The sequence below is a fragment of the Syngnathus scovelli genome, chromosome 4 (genome assembly GCF_024217435.2).
Source record: "Syngnathus scovelli strain Florida chromosome 4, RoL_Ssco_1.2, whole genome shotgun sequence".
NCBI classification, from domain to species: Eukaryota; Metazoa; Chordata; class Actinopteri; order Syngnathiformes; family Syngnathidae; genus Syngnathus; species Syngnathus scovelli.
Genome location: NC_090850.1, coordinates 8,111,907 through 8,132,383, shown reverse-complemented (window position 1 = coordinate 8,132,383; position 20,477 = coordinate 8,111,907). Strand labels below are relative to the sequence as shown.

Below are 20,477 nucleotides of genomic sequence, written 5' to 3'. Positions count from 1 at the left end.
CAAGTTTGGATTGAAATATTTAATGTCTTTCAGATGATCTTCCCCTTCCATTGGCCTTGCCCATATATTCCTCTTTGCCCCCTGGCACTGGCTGACGTGTTAAGTGCCCCATGCCCATTTATCGTAGGAGTGGACTCTCGGTATTTTGAACTTTATGACCCTCCACCAGATGTGAACTGTGTTGACCTGGACACAAACACCATATTCCAGTAAGTGCACTCTACACGTTTTACTTTGCCACCATTTGTATACAGTTCAAGAGGAATAAGTAAATCTTCTTTAAAAAGTGAACAATAGCAATTTTCTTCAATTTGTTTGGATAATTCTGTAGTTAATTTAGCTTTGCCAGACTAATTGTGTACTCATTTGGGAAATTTGCCAAATGATTTTTAACAACATTTTAAAATTGTATAACAAATATATTTGTACACAAATATATTTGTTATACAATTTAAAACTTTTGTATGTGAACATTTAGCATTTCTCGACCAATGGCGTTCTGATTATCTGACTTCACATAGCAGTTGGCTTTCTTGTTTATTTTATGCAATATTTGAGTTGCTGATGAAGCGCACATGGTGTACATAGCCCCTCCAGAACTAAGAGTGTCTTGTTTTCTAGTAATGAAGATAAACGAAACCTCACGTGGAAGATCTTGCCCAAGAAAGCCTGTAAAAACCTAATGAATGTGCTGAACAATCATTACCAGCAACTCGTTGATGGTGAGTACTGATTGTGACTAATATGCATTGCGCCCCCGCCCCCACACTACCTGTCGACTGTGCTTTCCCATCAGACATAAGGAAAACCTCAAGAAGCTCATGGTGTTAATATATCCTCCTACTTTTATGGTTCTAAGTGTTTTTTTGTTCTGTTCTTAATTCTGATATCAGGAGTGTAATTAGCTATGTTTGTTTGCAGGTCAGTATCAGTCTGATAGCTTGCTAGAGCTCAGCATCAGTGATTTATCAGAATTAAGCTGTGGAAAAAGTCTCCATACTGTGGAGCTTGAGATCCAGGAAACCTTTCTGCGCTTCATGGCAGCAATTTTAAAGGGATACCGTTCCTTCCTGCGACCTATTACCCAGGCACCATCTGAGAAAGCCACAGATGCCAGCTCACTCTTTGACTTGAACGGTATGGGAAATCATGTAGTTGGAACACAAAGTTGTAGTGCACAACTGAGACATCCTTCCTCACCACGTTACTTGTACACACACTCGTATTGCATCAGAATTACATCAACAGGCTTGTCTATTTTCTCTATAAAACATGCCCTGTGTCAGTATTAGACAAATACACTGAGAATAATGCACCAAAAGACTAAACCTGACATTCTCCAACTGTTGATATTAAAGGTTGATTGCTTGAAATGTTGGAAATCCAGCCTTACTCGGACCCATAAAACATATTGTGCAGAGTTGAATTGAGCCTGAGCGTGTTAGCAATATGTGGCAATTATAACAAAATATTAACATCTATCCCTTCAGGGTTCTTGAGAAGCCGTGACCGCTCTCACCAGAAATTCTACTCGTTGATGACCAGAACCCAGATGTTCATCCGCTTTATTGAGGAATGCTCTTTTGTTAGCGACAAAGATGCCAGTCTGGCCTTCTTCGATGACTGTGTGGAAAAAGTGAGTGCCTTCATTAATAAAATGGTCCTTTAATGATACCCAATGGGGACATTTGAGATCAGAAACGCACAGTAATGTACATATTGCGCTTAAAGGGGACGGTTGAACACACACGTACAAAACCTATTTTATGTTCTACCAACATAACATAATTAGTATAACTATGTAATGTGTCTGGTGTTACGTGAAATTGTCTTCTGTTTTAATGTTGTTTACTTTCATTTGATTTTTCTATTCTATCTATTCTTTTTGCCTCTCTTTGTGAGCAGCTGTACAGCTCTGATCGGAGTGCCGAAAAGGGGGTGAAGGTACAGTATGTCTGTTCTTGTTTGTTATGGATATTTTGTCTTTATATTGCGGCCTTGTCCTCCACTTAATTGCCCATTCAAGCAAGCCCACAAAATATATAATTAAACCAGTTTCGCCCAAATGGCATTTTGAGGTTGTGTTCCATTTAATTTTCAGCAACAGTACTAATTGACTTACTTTAAACTACCAAAAGTTGTCAGCAGGCACTGTAAAATGTACATCATTGTGCTATGCCTTAAGTCACATGGTGTGGCTCATGTGATCCTCCTCCTATGGCTTGCCGTGAAAGGCTGTCTTTAGAAGCACATTGGGATGGCAGGTGCAGCAAAAATACAGAAGCCGAGATTGAATTGAAACAGAATAGCTGTGGAATCTCTTAATGTTTTTAAACATTATTAAATGAATCGGAAATATTTTTTAAAATTGCATTATACAGTACTGAGGGGCTTAACCGGAACTAAACAGATTTCAAAGGGTAATTTGGGGAAACTACATCAAGTACCTGGAATTGAGTTACTAGCAGTTTTTAAATATGTATGTGACATGGTACGTATTACCATTTGTCAGAATATTCAGGTCATCTGTCTAATCGGATCACTGTATTTGGGGTTTCAACCTAAAAGATGTACTCCAAGGGAAATAATGTCATTGTACCATCATGTTGCTCTCTTTTCTGCAGGGAGATGCTGACAGGCCAGAAGAAACCAGGTTAATAGAGACTGATGAATCCCACCGAAGTGAGCACACGGTCTTCATCACACCTCCAGAGTTGCCTCCTCTGCCTGAAGACAAAGAGCATCCACTATGCTACAGGTAGAACAAAAGAGAGAAAAATTCTATCTTTGTAAAAATGATTTGTCTCATAATGTCTGCTTGCATGTTGTTCATTAGATATGATGGCTTCCCAGTACTAAGTCTTGACCTGTTTGACCCAGTCGAGGGGCTCCAGACCCCAGCTTCCCGCCTCAATGCCAGGCACAGCTGTCCTACCAGCCCTGCACCCATGTTTAGGCGCAGCAAGCAGGTGAATATCACAGTAGCTGTTAAAAAGTTTTACTGGCAGTTCCTGTATGTGTACCATGGTTCTTAATCTAACCGTACAGTTCAAACTGTAAATTTCAACTACATAGCATCTCTTTATCCTGGATTCCCGTTTTGTCCACAGGAGATTAAATCAGCTCAAAAAATAGCCAAAAAGTACTCATCCATCCCCCAGCTATGGTCTATGTGCCTCCTCCGGCATTGTTATGGCCTTTGGTTCATCTGCCTGCCTGCATATGTGAAGGCTTGCCACTCTAAGGTGCGAGCACTTCATACTGCCTATGATGTCCTTCGTAAGATGCAGTCCAAAAAGTTGCAGCCACCCGATGAGGTAATGTTTTCCAAGACTGCCAAACTGTAACGTAATTTAACTGTTGGCTCCTCAGTCAAGTCTCGTTTTTAAAAGCTCGTCATCTTAGCTTGACAATTGTATTCATTGTTATATAGGTGTGCTACAGAGTGCTGATGCAGCTTTGTGGACAATATGGTCAGCCTGTCCTTGCTGTCAGGGTCCTCTTTGAGATGAAGAAAGCTGGAGTCCACCCCAATGCAATCACATACGGCTACTACAATAAGGTAGCCACATATGTCCCTCAGAATTAGAGTTTATTAATATTATAGTGAGTAGATAGTATATAGTATATAGAGTTTTAATTCAAATTTTACCATACTTAATTGTCATGTAGGTATTAGTAAAACTTTAAAACAATAGAATGTGTAGCAAAACTTTCTTTATTAGATGCACTGTTGTCATTATCATTTTTGGCTTATTATCCCTGATCCCATTGCGAAAAGGTAGACATAGAACATGCATAAACAACAACAACTCTGGGGCTAGGGAAATCATCTGACATCAGCTTGCTTTGTTCCATGTACCAATTAAAAGTAAAAATAACTACATTCCTCTATTTTCAGGCAGTGTTGGAGAGCACATGGCCAACCAGCACTAGAGGAGGCTACTTCTTATGGATGAAGTTGCGAAATGTTGTTCTGGGTGTGGCTCAGTTTAAACGGTCACTACGGAAACATGCCCCTCTTACTCAGAGCCCGCTGTCAGGTAATTTTGCTGAGAGGAAATTCGTCAGAGTTATTGGTTAGTGGTTTAGTGAAAATCATAAAAAGTTTCTTAAATTCTGCCTATGTTAATGTTGAAATCCATTCATACATTATCTGCACCGCTTATCCTCATGCTAACTGAAAATAAAACATGCAGTGATGCATAAAAACACTTTTTCTCTTCTGTGTTATTTTTTTAACAGATGGCAGCGATATTGATGCTGTTAGTCATGGCAGCCTCGATAGCGCTGCTGACACAACCCTGAACAAGCATGTCCCTTACAACGCTGATGCCACCAAAGTCGATCCTACTGACGATAGATCTAGTACAGGTATTCTTCAGATCGATGGCTCAACCTTTTACTGACAGAGACGTTATTTGATAGATTTTTAAAAAAAAATTTAATGACAACTCTCCTCCCTCATTTGTCCTATCTCACTCACCCACTGGCCACATCTTCATTTCTCTCCACCTTGACTGTTTTTCTTCATTCATATCATTTCGCATCTCTTCATGGTTTTGCGGCTGTGATTTCTGCTATGCTCTGTTGCTAACGCTGCCCCTCACTTTGGCCCTGCCTGTGTTGCTTCTTGCATGCAGTCGGTCATGTGGGCAGCAGCATGGGCGCCAGTGCCCGCTCACGCTGGGGGCGCTCTGAGCACAGAAAACCCACCCCCTATCCAGGTAAAACTATTTTTTCCTTCTGACGATCTCTCCTTCCTTAAATTGAACTCTTTATTATCTTTCACCCCTTTCATTTCCATATTATTTGTCTGGCATCCCCCCAGATCTCTGACCTTCAAGCCAAGTCATTTCTTGTGGCACATTAGTCTTGTGTGTGTCCCTCTGGTATTCCCTGCATGGTCACCCGCTAACTGACTTGTGATTGATGATTGCAAGTAGTTATCTAGACGAATGTTATTTTTGGGTTGTTTTGACTTTCTCCGAAAGGCAGAGAGGGGAGCCACGCCTCACTGCAGCGTTAGAGGAATTAACAAAAGATAGTTGGAAGAGGAGCGTCACATAACCACTACAAGTTAATTTTTTTGGAAGAGTGTATGTAGTGTGAAATAAGCAATTGGGATCTCCCATCAAACAGTGTGATTTTAATCTTAAGCATTTCGTACGCTATTATGGAATCGATGATTGTAAGGTTTAGGATCAAGTAATTTAATTGCTTGTTTGTTTATTATTTCCTTCTATTTCACAATTAAATGGTGCTTTTTATGTCTGTCAACTAGGAGATCAATCAGATTTGGGATATGATTCGCTGTCCAAAGAGGAGGTTCGCAGAGGAGACACACAGTTGGGCTCCGTTCCTGACAAGGATGATAAGAAAGAGAGTGACTGCAGCTCTTGTCAGTAGTCTATTTGATTTCCTGTTTGCTGATATTTTGTATCATTTGGGTAAAATAACTTGTCCATGTACATATTCTGTTGTAAGATTTTCAATTGTTTTCTGTATTTGCAGTATCAGAAACAGAGAGTGGCAAGGGAAGTAAAGACTGTCTTCCTCAGCTGGACATGGAGATGAATTCATCCTTACATTCCCACTGCATTGTTAGAAGAAGCTCTCAATATGACAATTCAAAATCTAGACCTAAGACCTCCGCAAGCACAGGTAAATCATCACATCATCACAAATGTCCACTTCATGCATCATGTTTCAAGCGGGATTAAGTTAAAGTCAGCTGTTAAGTAAATACTGTTACTCAAAACAAATTTGCAGGTTTATAGACAATAAGAGAAGTAAGATTAAAGTTGTTCACAAAATGCGCAAAAAATACAAAATGTGGGCCGAACCAACATAGCTGATCAGATAATTGGAAAGTCTATATATGAATAGAATGAAACCCACTACAAACTTTAAGCTATATCCTGCCTTCCTTTTTTAGGCCATGTTGCAGGTCTTCTCTTCACTTCTTCTTTGGAAGAAATCGGTGAGATTCAGTCGAATACCTTGCTCAGGAGACACAAGAGTACTCTGGAAGAAGTTGTCGACTGTGGCTCGTCTTTTGACTGGCGGGTTGTAAGCGGGCCTTGTATGAGTAGTGACAAAGTTAACAGCTATAGTAACAGCACCACCGTCCTTGGTTTGAGTATGAGGCAGGGTGAAATCGACCCAGTTAAAATTGCACATCTAGGACATCTTGGCGCTGATGCCAAAATTCTGTCTAATACCAAACTTGGTAAGAGCAAGAGGCCTCCGTCATTGACATTGAGTGGTTTCGAGGAAACTGCTGTCACAAGAACTTGTAAAGCCGACTCCAGTGATGAAGACACAAATAACACAGAGGCTATTTTTGATTTGGAAGATTTGGATTTGGACAAAACTACCACAAGAACTGGAACGACTTCTCACAAAACCTGCAGCTCTCATAAGAATCATGCTGAATGCAACCCAGGTTGCTGTGGCATGAGCAACATGGCATCAAGTGCAACTGTGAACCGCACAGACATTGAGACTGGCTATGACCCTTTATCCCTGCTAGCTGCAGCTTCACAGTCAGAGCAGCAAAAGGAGCATCCATGCACAGATGACGACAGCACACCCACTGCCAACCGACATTTGGCAAGGGAAATAGAGCTTTATATGAAGCACATGGGGAGCCCACTGAGCAGTCGCACACCAAGCTTGGACCTGCAGGACCCGGCCAGCCCCCTCATCTTTCACCCTCCTTCACGCTGTGTTACTCGAAGAGCTAGCTTACCCCATAGCTCCCCCTTCAGGACTACAGCAGTGCCACGGTCTCGCACCTTCTATCCTCCCTCGCCACCCCAGCCTATATTACATCAGCATCTGTGGTCATCACCACCCTGTCACAGCGCTAGCACCACCCCTAGCCCTTGTCCTAGCCCGAGGACTTATAGGAAGCAGACAAATAGGATGCAAGTCGCCACTCCCTCACCATCCTCCTCCTCTTTTGCTCTTGACACACTGCTGACACCAACACTGGATGTTTTCAAAACCAGTGTGTTCTCTGCTGGGAAAGGTGTGGCAGAGAAGGCTAGCCGTTGGTACTCACGTTTGACTACATACAACACACCAACCAAGGTACACCCCAAAAAAATCGTCTTTGAAGGCATGTACAGCAATACTATGAACTCAAAATAAGGGCAATGTAAGGTTTTGACAGGAAGAAAAAAAAATCAACATTGCAACTTTGTGTTCCAATTTTATGGAGTTACTACTAATACAAGAAAATAATGTCGACTGACTAATAGCAGTAAATGTGAATAAATCGCATGCATCTTATTTATACGTATGCCATTTTTTTACATAATAAGTTAACTGGAACCTGAATACCTGCAATATTTTCGAATAATAGTGCAGTGCCCAAGTTTAACTCTCCCATGAAGTGGGCAAGTATTTTTACTATTTGAAGAGACAGTGCTTCTAGGTACTTATAACCTAACTAAAACTAACTATGATACATGCATGTATTATGTGTTTTAATGTCTAATAGAGCTAATGGTGTGTGCTGAATTGCTGGAGTTCCTGCTTCTAAACTTGTTACATGTTTGCGTGATTCAGTTAAGTGTCTTTGTGTGAGCTCTCATCCACTGTCTTAGCGTGACTTGTTTGCTGTTTGGGCATTAATGTTCCAATCTGTGCTCATGCAGGACACACACCGTCTCAGTGTTTGCTCACTCGATGTTGAGGATCCCGATTGCTTCCCTGTTCAAGATGAGGAGCACAAAAGAGAGTCAAGGAGCTATATGGTTTCCCCACAAAAGAATGGGCCTCTTGGCCCAAAGGGATCTGGAAGGAGCCCTTTCCACAGCAGACTAAACAGTCCCACTGCATCATCAAGCCTCAAAAGACCAACAACTCTGCTTCCTGGTAAATCCTTATGTATTAATTGATACATTTGATCATATTTACTGGCACTTGAAAATTTGTGAAATTAGATCTGACAGGGAAAGCTTGCTTGCCTGATGCCTGGAGTTTCTTTAAAATATTGCCTGGGGATCTGTGTGTGATGCCCGACGACTGTCCACTGCCACTCCATTTCTTAAATGCTGAGAACAGCCTTTATCTTCCAGAAAAGACCCTCAATTTTGCTTGAAATTTACCAATTTGATGTATCAGTGTGCTTTGTATCCATAGTAATCTGTAATATATCGCTGGTGTTAGGCAGAAAACGTTTGTCATTTTTTTGTGAAATTATTTTTTTCCAAAATGTTTTACTATTGGTCACTCTTGCAAATTATGGACACACTTGCTATTTTGAGGGTCTCCTGAAAAGTGATGATTTTGGAGCTACTCTGATTCTGCCCGATGCCGGCGATACATGAAGTTTATGTATTACCATCACATACTCTTACGAGCATTCATAATCTTACCAGGTGACCTCTCACCTCCTTTGTCAGATGTGGGTTCCTCGCGCTACACCAGCGACACCAGCATCTTCAATAACTACGCAATGGAGGTGAAAACTCTTAACTCACCTGTTTAAATACTCAACAAAATTGTTGTTGTTTTTAAAAATAAATTTAATGACAGAGCTATTATTTTGAGTTTTTGTGAAATCTTCATAGAACTTCATAGAAACACTTCATAGAAAAACTTGGCTGATGTACTGTTTTTGTGTTAACTGCAGACTTTCATTTTCTGTGGAGTAATTTATTTGCATTCTTTTTATTACCGTATTTTCCGGACTATAAGTCGCTCCGGAGTATAAGTCGCACCAGCCATAAAATGCCCCAAAAAGTGAAAAAAAAACATATATAAGTCGCTCCGGAGTATAAATCACATTTTGGGGGGCAATTTATTCTACAAAATCCCACACCAAAAACAGTCATGAACGAGCAACAACAGGCTAAACGATAGCAACAACAGGCTAAACGATAGGTATGCTAATGTGACAAACACAAACAAAGAGCTGAGAACGGGCTTGACGTAACATATAGAGTGATTAAGGACAACTATTACATGAATAACATGTTTATAAAACCATCGGTGTCACTCCAATTCATTAAATTCATCGATTGTTCGATACGATAGCAACAGGGTAAACGATAGGTATCCTAACGTGACAAACACAAACGAAGAGCTGAGAATGGGCCTGACGTAACATATAGAGTGATTTAGGACAACTATTACATAAATAACATGTTTATAAAACCATCGGTGTCACTCCAATTCATTAAAGCCATTGATCGTTCTTTGTCAACAATGGGTGCGCACGGCTGAGGGCGCTTGCACTTCAAAATATTCCACAGGCTCATATAACGATAGATAAATTATATTTCAAATAACTATAATATAAGCAATAATATTATCAAACCATCCGTGGACTTCCAAACACGAGAGCTCCATGGCATAGGACCGGGCGTGCGTAATGGCCATGTCCGAGCCCCATGCACCGTTCGCGGACAGCCACTCGGCCGAGCGCCGGCCCCCGACTCAGTAGAGTAGGACCGGGCGTGCATAAAAGCCATAATAGTTTTTCAAACCTTCTATGTAACTTCAAATCCTTAATTCCTTCAAACTCTTTGTCCTCCGTGCCACTTAGAAATGATCACCGCTAATGATGCCGGTAGTCCTTACGTGGGTACGTTTGTCCTTTATGTAAACAACCGCCGCGCCACTGACGTCACTTGAAATAGTAATCCCTTGGTACATCACGGTTCTCCAAACTTTCTTTCTGCTGCTCGATTACCGTTTTCAGCTGCATATTTTACAACTTGAAGTTTGTAACCTGCAAAATATGGGTTTCTTTTTGGTGCCATTTTTCTTAAGCCCACCCAGTTGATGAGTCACGGCCAACGGTGAAATTTAGAGCGCCCTCATCCAGTTTCGTCTGAAAATATAATTTTTTTCAGATGTAGTTTTTTGTTTTGTTTATTTGGTTGTTTTATCATAGTCAAAGTCTGCTTTATTGTCGATTTTTTTTTTTTTTTTTTTTTTTTTTTTTTTCATATACCAAGACACACAAAGAGATTGAAATTACGTTCCCACTATCCCTCGGTGAGATGCATACAAGCAACACAAACAATGAATAAATAAGAGTGTTGAATAAATGATAAATAAACAAATAATAATAAATAATAATGATAAATATAAGAGGAGCAAAAATGGAGCAAGTGTACATACAGCAGACAGTTGACTTGGATATGGTGCTTTAAAGTGTTAATTGCTTTATTTGATGTTTTCTCTATTTTTTATGTTTTGAATATGTTCAAGATAAAGATATAAAAGCATGTGAAGTGATCAACTATACTAAAAATAACATGGGAAGTGGTCAACTATACTTGTAAGTAAGTGATGTCTTAATGAGCAAGTAAAAATTTGTGAAAAAAAACATATATAAGTCGCTCCTGAGTATAAGTCGCCCCCCCACCCAAACTGTGAAAAAAAAAAGGCAATTTATAGTCCGGAAATTACGGTAAGTAGAATGATGCTGGTTTTTCAGTCATATAAATGTATCTATATTTTTTTGCTAATTGTTTTCACATTTTTGCTTTTTCCAGCTGTTAATCTCAAGCTGTTCACGCTGTAAAACCTGCGACTGTCTGGTCTACGATGAGGAAATCATGGCTGGTTGGACAGCTGATGACTCCAATCTAAACACCATCTGCCCCTTCTGTGGAAACCTCTTCCTGCCTTTTCTAAACGTGGAGATTAGGGACACGAGAGGACCCGGCAGGTAATTCGACAGATTTCTACACTGTAAATCTGGATGCCATTACTTCAATTGTAATAATATGACAAGGCATGTTACATTCGTCAATGTGATTTGATCACTGTGTTCTTTTGTTGTTAGGATGTTCTTAAAGGAAAGCGCATCAATGGATGAGGCGATGTGCTCTTCATATTCTGCCTCAACAGGCTTTGACACAGGGACATCCACATTGTCCACCCCTTGTCCCAACACTGCTATCTCTCCACCCTCCCCTGTAATATCTATTCATGACTGTTCCGCAAAATCAAGGTACAAAGATGTTACAATATTGCGCCATAACATTTGACTTGCTTATGTATGTTTGTTTTACCGTGTGTCTTCAGTATGGTGCAGTTTTGATTGGAAGGAGGTTATTTCTCCACAGAACTCTATCAACCAGATCTCACGGTCTATACATCCCCTCTGAGTGGCGCCTTTGTTCTGGAATGGCAATGGCCCGAAGCGTCAGTGCCTTCGCTCCTGGAGAGGAAACATCCCAATGCAACCATTTCTTGCCGATCTCTGGCAGTTTACCCAGCCGCCTGAACGAGACCACTGTATGTCCCATGCCATTGATACCAGAGTATTGTCAAATTTATTTTAGCCCCTACCATTTGTACTCTTATTTTATTGATCTTAGGTCATAATGAAAACTAGTCTTGAGACAAATAAACTTGGTCCATGTCATTGTCAGGGTTTCTGCATTTTTCACATTGTGAAAAAAAAAAAAATATGACGGTCATTAACTATTACAAAAGTGCTTACCTCATACAGTATGTCACTATCAATTGCATAGATTTTTCACATTATTGAAACGTTTGAGTCTGAATTAAGTAGACAGGATATTGGATAAAGTAATACTCATTAACTTTGTAGTGCTACTTGGGTTTGTATCGGTGTGGTCCTACCTCAGTTCTTTGCATGTTCTCCTCGTACTTGCATGGGTTTTCGCTCTATTGACCTGGCTTCCTCCCACATCACTTCTGACATTTTTCAAAGGCTCAGCCACAAACCTCTAAGGCTAATCTGGTCCTTCACTGTTGTGAGAAATATTAGTGGAGCCACCAAAAATTGTATCTCTATCATTTATGTCCAGGACCCTTTGAGTATGGACTGGCGTCTCCATAACCCTGAGCCAGTGACGGTTCCCTACTTGAGCCCACTGGTGCTGTGGAAGGAGTTGGAGAGCCTTCTGGAGAATGAGGGTGACCAAGTGATTACAGAGGCTGACATGGTGGACCATCATCCTATCATCTTTTGGAACCTTGTGTGGTACTTTAGGCGGCTGGACTTGCCCAGCAACCTGCCAGGACTCATTCTCACCTCCGAACACTGCAATAAGGGGTCCCAGGTAAGAAACACATACTCACAAGGAAAGCCAAGACAAGAAGTTAAGTTCTCTTCTTTCTTCAGGTCCCTCGTCAGTGGATGTTAGAGGACAGTAAACATGTGTTGATCCAGATACTGTGGGATAACTTGAAGCTGCAGCAGGACCCCGTACAGCCTTTTTACATTCTCTGGAACACGTACAGTAAGTCATACTTCTTTACTGGAGTGGACATTTGGTCTTTGGCAGACAGGTTATATCCAAATCAAAGAAATCATATAACAGCTTAAACAAGAAACAACTGAAACCATTTTGTCAGAAAAAACATTTGTCAATATAATGTGTAAGGCATTCTAATACTTCTCAAAGCAGGCCATGATGCGATAAAATGTGAATGTGGAGAGAATCGCAGTACAGTAATCCCTCGTTTATCGCGATAATTGGTTCCAAGACCACCCGCGATAAGTGAAAATCCGCAAAGTAGTGTCACCCTCTCATTTTTAACATACATAAATTTTTTGGTGTGTCAATAAATGTATATTAAACCATATAAGTGCACATGTTATCGTTAGAACAAGTAAATAATAGTTTCAAACATGTAAATACGATATTAATAGTATAAATAACATACAGAAGATAATGTATAAATAATATCAATGTATAAATAATATAAATATGATGTGTGTATGTAACATATATATATATGTAGCTAAAGTATACATAATGTAAATATGTTTTTAATACTCTTTTATTATAACAACTTTTTTCTAACAAGGTATAAGTGTACATGCTGTAAACATGTTTTTGGAACTCTTATTCTAAAAAAAATTCATAACAAGGTACAGTACTGTAAATATGTTTTTAGAACTCTTATTATATAACAACCCCTCGTTTATCCCGATAATTGGTTCCAAGACCACCCGCGATAAGTGAAAATCCGCAAAGTAGTGTCACCCTCTCATTTTTAACATACATAAATTTTTTGGTGTGTCAATAAATGTATATTTAATGTATATTAAACCATATAAGTGCACATGTTATCGTTAGAACAAGTAAATAATAGTTTCAAACATGTAAATACGATATTAATAGTATAAATAACATACAGAAAATAATGTATAAATAATATCAATGTATAAATAATATAAATATGATGTGTGTGTGTGTAACATATATATATATATATATGTAGCTAAAGTATACATAATGTAAATATGTTTTTAATACTCTTTTATTATAACAACTTTTTTCTAACAAGGTATAAGTGTACATGCTGTAAACATGTTTTTGGAACTCTTATTCTAAAAAAAATTCATAACAAGGTACAGTACTGTAAATATGTTTTTAGAACTCTTATTATATAACAACTTTTTTTATAACAAGGTACAAGTGTACGTACTGCAATTGTGTTGGCACTCCCTGCCTTCTGCTGGCATGCGGGCAACTTTCGTGCCATAATTCCTCAATTTAGAACTTTTATTTTGTAATTTTTATTTTTTTGGGGGGGTATCCGCGATGTACTGAAGCCGCGATAAATTAACTGCGATGTAGCGAGGTGTTACTGTATTATCAAAATACGATTCAGTTTAGGCATAAAAACTGTCAGTCATCCACTCATAAATCAGAAGACCACATTTAGCTTGCAAAGAAGAGTTGGTAAGTATTCAGTCAAAACCTGAACAAGCTACCACCCAAATTGATTGAATTTTGTAATTATTGCAAAAGGCGCTTCAGCAAAGTAATAGTTTTAGGGTGTACTATATATTTAACATTTTGCTTCCTCAGTATTCATATTTTTCAGTTTTCAAAATGAAACATATAAAATGTAGTTACTTCATGAATCAAGTTTTCACAAAACCCAAGTGTCCATATGCGATGACTCTGTTTCAACGTTTTTTTTTAATCTGCATTTCCTGTTATTTGACTGACAGTCGTAAATAGAGCGCCGCCATGGGCTCTGTTTTGAAGATTTTATACAGAACGTGCTGCTGGTCAAGCTAGTTGTCTTCTTTTGCTAACAGGCTTTGTCTGCTTTCTGTTTTTCAGGGCTTAAATGTACTCTGTTGTTAGAAAGTGAGTGTTGTCATCTGGCTGTAGACTCCTACGTATTTCTTGGGTTGTCTTTGCTCTCTTATGTGTGCTCGCTGTGGTCACATCTGTGTCTGTGAAAAGTCATTTTTTACTTTTCATGGGTTTTGTTTTCGTGAGTGAAATTACCCGACGTGTATGTGGGCGTCTGTACCAACGACAGTACATCCCTGCACTTGATTTGATTGTGGGTGTTAGTTCTGTGAATGTTTACTTAAACGGACATTCAAATTTCAATCAAAAAAATCAAAGAAATACTAAACTTGCAGACTAAAACTGATTCCGTATCGTAACTACTACCAGCAGTTGTGCCACTATTGTCTTTATTTAAACTGACGTAGGTAGCAGCACACTGTGGTTAACTACGGATATTTTCACAAAATGTCACAAAAACAAACGGTCCCAACATAAATCTATGATTAAGAAAGAAATGGGCACTTACCTGCTTGTGTGTGGTTTGGTAGATGTGGGCTACGCTGTGTCCCGAACCGTTCCAAAAGAGGAGAAGGTGTTCACGGAGGAGCTGCTGCACAGTGTGGTAAAGAGCATCCAGAGGAATGATGTCAGCCGGCCAATGACTCATCTACTTGAGCTACAGAACCACACTCTCGGTCTCAAAAGGCAAAGGTTAGTCTCGAAATGGTTATATTTGGACTACACCGATGCAAATAAACGCCACCGTACAATTCATTAGCCTTCCATATTTTGCGGGGTTCAGCCAATTATCCCTTTACTTTTGGTCCCTTGAAAAGCGGGAGGCATATATGTAAACTTGTACTTCCTCAACTGTTCCCCTGATTTGGGTGTAAATATCCTCAAATTAAACCTCATTTTAAAAACCCACTATCAATTTCAGCAAAGAAATGTTCTATCACATCAATGTACATTTTTTTAACGTAAAGGAAGGTCTAGTCATCTGTAATTATATGGGTCGCGCCTCAACGTGCAGCAAGACATGTCGTCTTGCCATTCTGCCAAGGATTCCTGAAAGGGACAAACATAGCGAATTGCATATTTGCTGGATCACTGACTATAAACAAATGCAATACACTTATGGGAACACTAGAAGTCATTTGTAATGAAATTTTGTTTGCACCTCTGCTGAAGACATTGTTGTAAGCTTGCCAAGTGTAACCCTGCTTTCTACTAGTTCACCACTAGATGTCATTAAATACCACACGCTGTCGCACTAAAACATGCTCAACCAGTTGACTGTTGCTTGTTGACCTTAAAGAGGAAGTCAGCCCCAAATTTTTCTTTGTGATATGTTCTGTTCTGCCCAACTCTTTGAAAGCCAGTGTTCTGTTTAATGTTTTGTTTGTCGAGTATGAAAGGTAAAGTTCACCTATTTTCTTTTTTATCTCAGAAGGTGGCCATTTTGCCACATGCTGTCGACTGAAAATTACATCACAGTTGCCAGGTCTCACATCACAACCAATCATCAGTTTTTTTAAGCTGAGCCGTGATTGGTTGTGAACTGAGACCTGGAAACTGATCAATTTTCAGCCGACAGCAAGTGGCAAAATAACTGCCCCCTGAGATAGATAAAAATGTGTGGAGTTTGCTGCTTAAGTCATATTCAACACAGTATTGTTAAGAAAATTTGGAAGTTGACCTGCCCTTTGATTTTTTCCTCCTTAGGAGTTTGTACAGAGACCTCCTCTTCCTGTCCCTGGTGGCTCTGGGTAAAGACAACATTGATATCGGTCAGTACATAGTTTGTGTTTGAAAGAAAATGCAAAATGTTTTTGGTGTACAATTTCAGTCTGTGACTTCTGTATCTGAACTGGCACTACTACACTAGACAAGCAACCTGCCAGGAAAAGTAAAATCCAGTTTACAAAATAGCTAAAAACGTTTCCTGTCCACTCCAAATCATCTTCAGGTTTAAGACTTAGTGTCAAGACTTGAAGTCTTACGTTTCTCTAAATTGTGCTTGCAACTGGGTATCAGGTCTGCATGCTTTCACTACTTGATGTACTAAACAGGTAGACTGGTTCATCAGGAGAATTGAGTGGTGGGAAAGTTCCAAAAGGGACTTCATGGAATAACTCGGGTACATGGTGCTCTTTACGCAGACGCCTTCGATCGAGAATACAAGCTGGCGTACGACCGCCTGTCACCAAGCCTGGTGAAGCTCACGCGCAACTGCGACCGCCCCCCCAGCACGGGCGTCATGGAGTGTCGTAGGACGTTTGGCGAACCTTACCTCTAAAGGTCATCAAGATGAGCTCAGGAAACCTGCCGTCCTGTTTGTGAATAAAAAAAATATTCACCATGTAGCCATCCTCTCATTTGTACAGGGATCATCTCCACTGAGCCTCCTCAAAGAAAGACTGTTACTACGCACCAGAAGAGTATTTTTCAAGGCAATATTTTTCATGAAAACATGGCATGCAAATCTAAAAGGAATGATATTTTCAAATGAATTCTATTTATACAAAGTCAGATGTATTTATTCTAAAGTCATCTGTTGATTCTACTGTGGTTGTAGGTGTGTTACAGTTAGTTTCTGACATATTAATGGGAATGTGACTTGAATAGAAATGACCACTCAGCCACAATTCTGATCTGAGCACCCAAAATAACAATTTGTTTACCTTTTGTAACTTTGGTTGATTGATACATCTGGAGTGGGATTAATGCACATCACTTGGGTTTTGGACGCAGTTATGTTCAGCCCTACCTGTTGGGCAAATTTGTTCAATCTGTCAGTTTTCTCCTGCAGATAGATGTGCTTTGGTACAATGACAGCAAGATCATCGGCCAAGTCTAGATCTTCAAGTTGAGAGAACAAAGTCCACTGAATACACCTGGGTCTGTCAGTTGTATTCCGCATGACCCAGTCTATGGCAATCAGGAAGAGAGTGGGGGAAATAGTACAACCTTGCCGCACACCTGACTTCACAGTGAACCATGTAGATAGCTCACAATGACGCTGCATTCAAAGTGATGGTAGAATATTCCTATGAGAGTGATCAGTTTTGGAGAAACTCCAAAGGCCCTAATGCTCTTCCATAGGGTGTCAACGGTGTAGGCTGTCAAAGGCTTTATGAAAGTCGATGAAGTTGATGTGCAGAGTGTTCCATTCTACACACTGTTCGATAATGTTCCTCAGAGAGAAAATCTGGTCTATGCAGATTTTGTTCTTTCTTCAATTCTTTGCCAGGTGTTAACCATTCTTTGTTCCCTCTCTTTTTATAACCCAAGACTTTGGTGGCTGCCCCTACGTAAGACTTTTTGATGTTCTCCCACTTGCCTTGGGTGTCCAACTCTTCGTCTGCAGGTTTGGCGAGAGCACTGAAACGCTTCTTCAGTTCCAGGCAGAACGTTTTGTTGAGCTTAGGGCATCTTAGTTTGGCTACATCAAGATGTTTCCTACGTTGACTCCGCTTTTGCGCTGTCCTTAGTTTCAGCTTAATAATGGCTGTTAAAAGCCAGTGGTCACTGTTGACATCTGCGCCACGATAAACTCAAACATGTTGGAGAGACCTTTGGCACTTTACGTTGATCAAGATGTGATCGGTCTGGTTGTTGGTGGAACCGTCAGGTGTTTTCCATGTGAGTTTATGGATAGTTTTGTGTGGAAAGATGGTACCATGACACAGTTGTTGGTCATGCAGAGGTCAACAAGATGCTCGCCATTGTCGTTCATCACACCGCACCCGTGCTTCCCCATAGTTCTCTCACATCTCAGCTCCCACCTTGGTGTTGATGTCACCCATGGTCACTAGCGTGTCATACAGGGGAACTTCAGAGACTGTTGTAGCTTCTCATACCACTGATCTTTTTCCTCGGCCTTCGCTTCATTGGTTGGTGCATAGCATTGAATGATGGCGAGCTTACAGTGCATGGAGTTGAAGTGGGCTCTGATCAGCCTGTCGCCAAGGGGTTCCCAGTCCAGCAAGGTGTTGACCTTCTCCTTTAAGACTATGAGGGCCACGGCACGCATGTGTTGATCAGAGTGCCCAGAGTGCAGGATAACTGTGCCATCGCTCATCCCCTGGTGTCCAGAACCGGTCTATCAGCATTCACATATTCCCAGGATGTCCAACCTGTTTCTTCTCATTTCACTCGTGACCTGAGCTGTTTTGGATGTGTCGAACATGGTACGGACATTCCATGCACCCAGGCGGATCGTAGTTTTGGGTCCCTGTAAGGTGCCTCGCGTGCTCCTGACTTCCCAATTTGAAGGCTTTCATCAGGGGCGGTCATACTGCCAATAGGTTGGCTAGAGCCTACTGTGAGGTCCATTGTAGTATAGTTTTTAGAAGTTTCCGTAACGGTAGTGTCTTTTTACGGGGTGGGGTTGTTGGCCCCCACCCCCAACCTGGAGGACCAGGTGCTGTTTTTTGTCTGGACTCTACCTGGAATACCTGCCCGACATGGTTGAACTTGCTGGCGGCAGAGCCCCCGTCGGTATAGCTATCCGGGTCACAGAAACACGCAAGGTTCCCCACCACGACAAGGTAACTGCACAAGAGGAACGGATAAAAAAGAGATTTTAGGGCCTAATAATGAATTGCTATTTTAAGTTGTTTTATGAATGAATTTAGTTTACTGCATAATTTCAAGAAAGATCTTATCACTCCATTTTATTTATAGAATTGTTTTTAGAAATGCTAACATACTATATGTAGAGCAGCAAACAGAGACAACAAACAGATGAAAGAAATCTTTAGATTTTTTTTTAAATTAGCACATTACAGCCGTGTGTAGACTAGAAGGTTCTGATTGACAATATCCCCAATATCAGGTGCTTAATTGCAGAGATGAAAAAAATGTAGTCATAGGTGATATGGCATGACTCCTTGTGAATGGCCTGAAGTCAGCCTTCTCAATCACTCAAAAGTTCCAGAATTTGTCCCAATGGCCTCTCATTTTGCCTGCGTTGATGCACGGCGGTGCAATTTGCACACATTGATTGACATGTGCAAGCCAATAGTATATGACATGACACCCAAGAACTGCAGTATATCCACAAATGCCATTGCCATATTAGATGGGGCAAAATAGAGCAGGCAGTAAAAATGCCATATTGTTTTGCTGCTTAGAAATATACCGACTGTTTTACACTCCTAGCAAGATCTTGGATAATTAACTCTGACTTTTGATTGTATTTGCAAAACAAATACAATTTGCTGATTTAATACTTAATACTCGGAACAAGTACATTTACAGGAATAAAACTGTGAATTCCCACATCTGGCCTATTAAATGAAATTGCCCCAAGGTAACTTCTCTGTTGTGAGTTACCTACTTTAACTTTTCTAAAACTGTAGCTTTTTCAAAGCTAAAGAAATGAGAAAGCAAAAATACTAAAATATTTGTAATCACCATAACAGTGTTATATATTGGTAGCTGTCAAATTTTGCAGCACATATGGTACCGGTATGTTGGTTTGGGGCTGACTTCTATCATATCCATTAATAATCATCAGATTGAACTTTCCATGTTGTTGATGTGTTTTTAGTCTGTGAAAGGGTGAATGAGCTGACACATTGGAGCAACAGGCCAAGCTGGTCAAGACTTTGTATATAGTGTTTCACACCCATGTGCATATCCATCTAAAATATATTTTAAAAAGGGAATGACTGAATTAAAAAAAAAATGCACCAGTGAGCCACCACCAGTGGTCCTAAAACTGCACAGAGAACCAAATGACTCTCATTCGGTTAAAGTCTGGCAATATGAATTATAAGTAGCTGAAAAGTCTTGCATAATGGAAGTAACTTCTTATGTCTTTAGTGTTATGGTGGTTGAAGGAAGCCCTCATGTCAAGAGAAGGTCTTATGAAAGTCAACCACTTTTATGACATGGAAGAACAATTGTTTAAAGTGCTGCACTTTTGCCCATAAAAAAGTGGGCTGATTTTAACTTGAACTAGCTCAGTGATGGCAACAGTTTGCGAAAGCTGACATTGTTCATCTGTAAAATGGAAAATGTATAAAGGAATGACTCGACAAGCTACATTTTGATGTTTTGTTTGAAAAACATATATATACAGTATGTATAAGTAAGAGTTATTCACACTTGTGCCGAGTGTGGTGATGGTTCTGTGAAGGACCACGCATTCAGGGCTCTTTGGATTTAAATAAAGTCATATAATCTCACATTTGTCCACCTCCCCTCTTTTTCTAAACATCAGACTAAAAACATTTTAAATATATATATGTATTTTTATCTCCATATTTGTTCAAGACAACAAGTTAAAAAAGATGAGGCTGTTAAAAATATTTTTATTGCAGAATGTTTTAAATGAAAAATTGTTTTCTTTCTATTTGCATCCATTTCAGTTCATCAACTGTTTAACGAGACAATATGACACCATACTTTAGACACCATATGACA

General features: G+C 39.9%; 1 protein-coding gene and 1 long non-coding RNA gene across 8 annotated transcripts in view; one reads left to right on the top strand and one right to left on the bottom strand.

Annotated features, from left to right (window-relative positions):
* LOC125967064 (C-myc promoter-binding protein) overlaps positions 1 to 20,239 on the top strand; it is a 41,194-nt gene extending 20,955 nt beyond the window's left edge. For 2 of the 7 annotated variants that reach the window (XM_049717752.2, XM_049717758.2), the window contains 26 exons: positions 34 to 209; positions 622 to 722; positions 922 to 1,137; positions 1,491 to 1,636; positions 1,906 to 1,944; positions 2,625 to 2,758; positions 2,837 to 2,969; positions 3,111 to 3,317; positions 3,434 to 3,562; positions 3,902 to 4,043; positions 4,246 to 4,374; positions 4,644 to 4,727; positions 5,285 to 5,401; positions 5,515 to 5,664; positions 5,939 to 7,098; positions 7,668 to 7,887; positions 8,394 to 8,476; positions 10,521 to 10,696; positions 10,814 to 10,981; positions 11,097 to 11,268; positions 11,808 to 12,062; positions 12,125 to 12,242; positions 14,085 to 14,111; positions 14,591 to 14,753; positions 15,768 to 15,832; positions 16,205 to 20,239. In XM_049717752.2, the coding sequence (XP_049573709.1) occupies positions 34 to 209; positions 622 to 722; positions 922 to 1,137; positions 1,491 to 1,636; positions 1,906 to 1,944; positions 2,625 to 2,758; positions 2,837 to 2,969; positions 3,111 to 3,317; positions 3,434 to 3,562; positions 3,902 to 4,043; positions 4,246 to 4,374; positions 4,644 to 4,727; positions 5,285 to 5,401; positions 5,515 to 5,664; positions 5,939 to 7,098; positions 7,668 to 7,887; positions 8,394 to 8,476; positions 10,521 to 10,696; positions 10,814 to 10,981; positions 11,097 to 11,268; positions 11,808 to 12,062; positions 12,125 to 12,242; positions 14,085 to 14,111; positions 14,591 to 14,753; positions 15,768 to 15,832; positions 16,205 to 16,341 (4,647 nt within the window). In that variant the 3' untranslated portion in view covers positions 16,342 to 20,239. The remainder of the gene's footprint in view (positions 1 to 33; positions 210 to 621; positions 723 to 921; positions 1,138 to 1,490; positions 1,637 to 1,905; positions 1,945 to 2,624; positions 2,759 to 2,836; positions 2,970 to 3,110; positions 3,318 to 3,433; positions 3,563 to 3,901; positions 4,044 to 4,245; positions 4,375 to 4,643; positions 4,728 to 5,284; positions 5,402 to 5,514; positions 5,665 to 5,938; positions 7,099 to 7,667; positions 7,888 to 8,393; positions 8,477 to 10,520; positions 10,697 to 10,813; positions 10,982 to 11,096; positions 11,269 to 11,807; positions 12,063 to 12,124; positions 12,243 to 14,084; positions 14,112 to 14,590; positions 14,754 to 15,767; positions 15,833 to 16,204) is intronic. The other 5 variants (XM_049717753.2, XM_049717755.2, XM_049717757.2 and 2 more) reach the window with 5 other exon arrangements.
* LOC125967107 (uncharacterized) lies at positions 5 to 14,672 on the bottom strand. Its single transcript, XR_007480660.1, has 3 exons — positions 14,569 to 14,672; positions 12,082 to 12,228; positions 5 to 2,727 (listed from the first exon to the last, which is right to left on the bottom strand). It is a non-coding gene; the product is annotated as an uncharacterized lncRNA (long non-coding RNA).
* Positions 20,240 to 20,477: the final 238 nt, after the last annotated feature.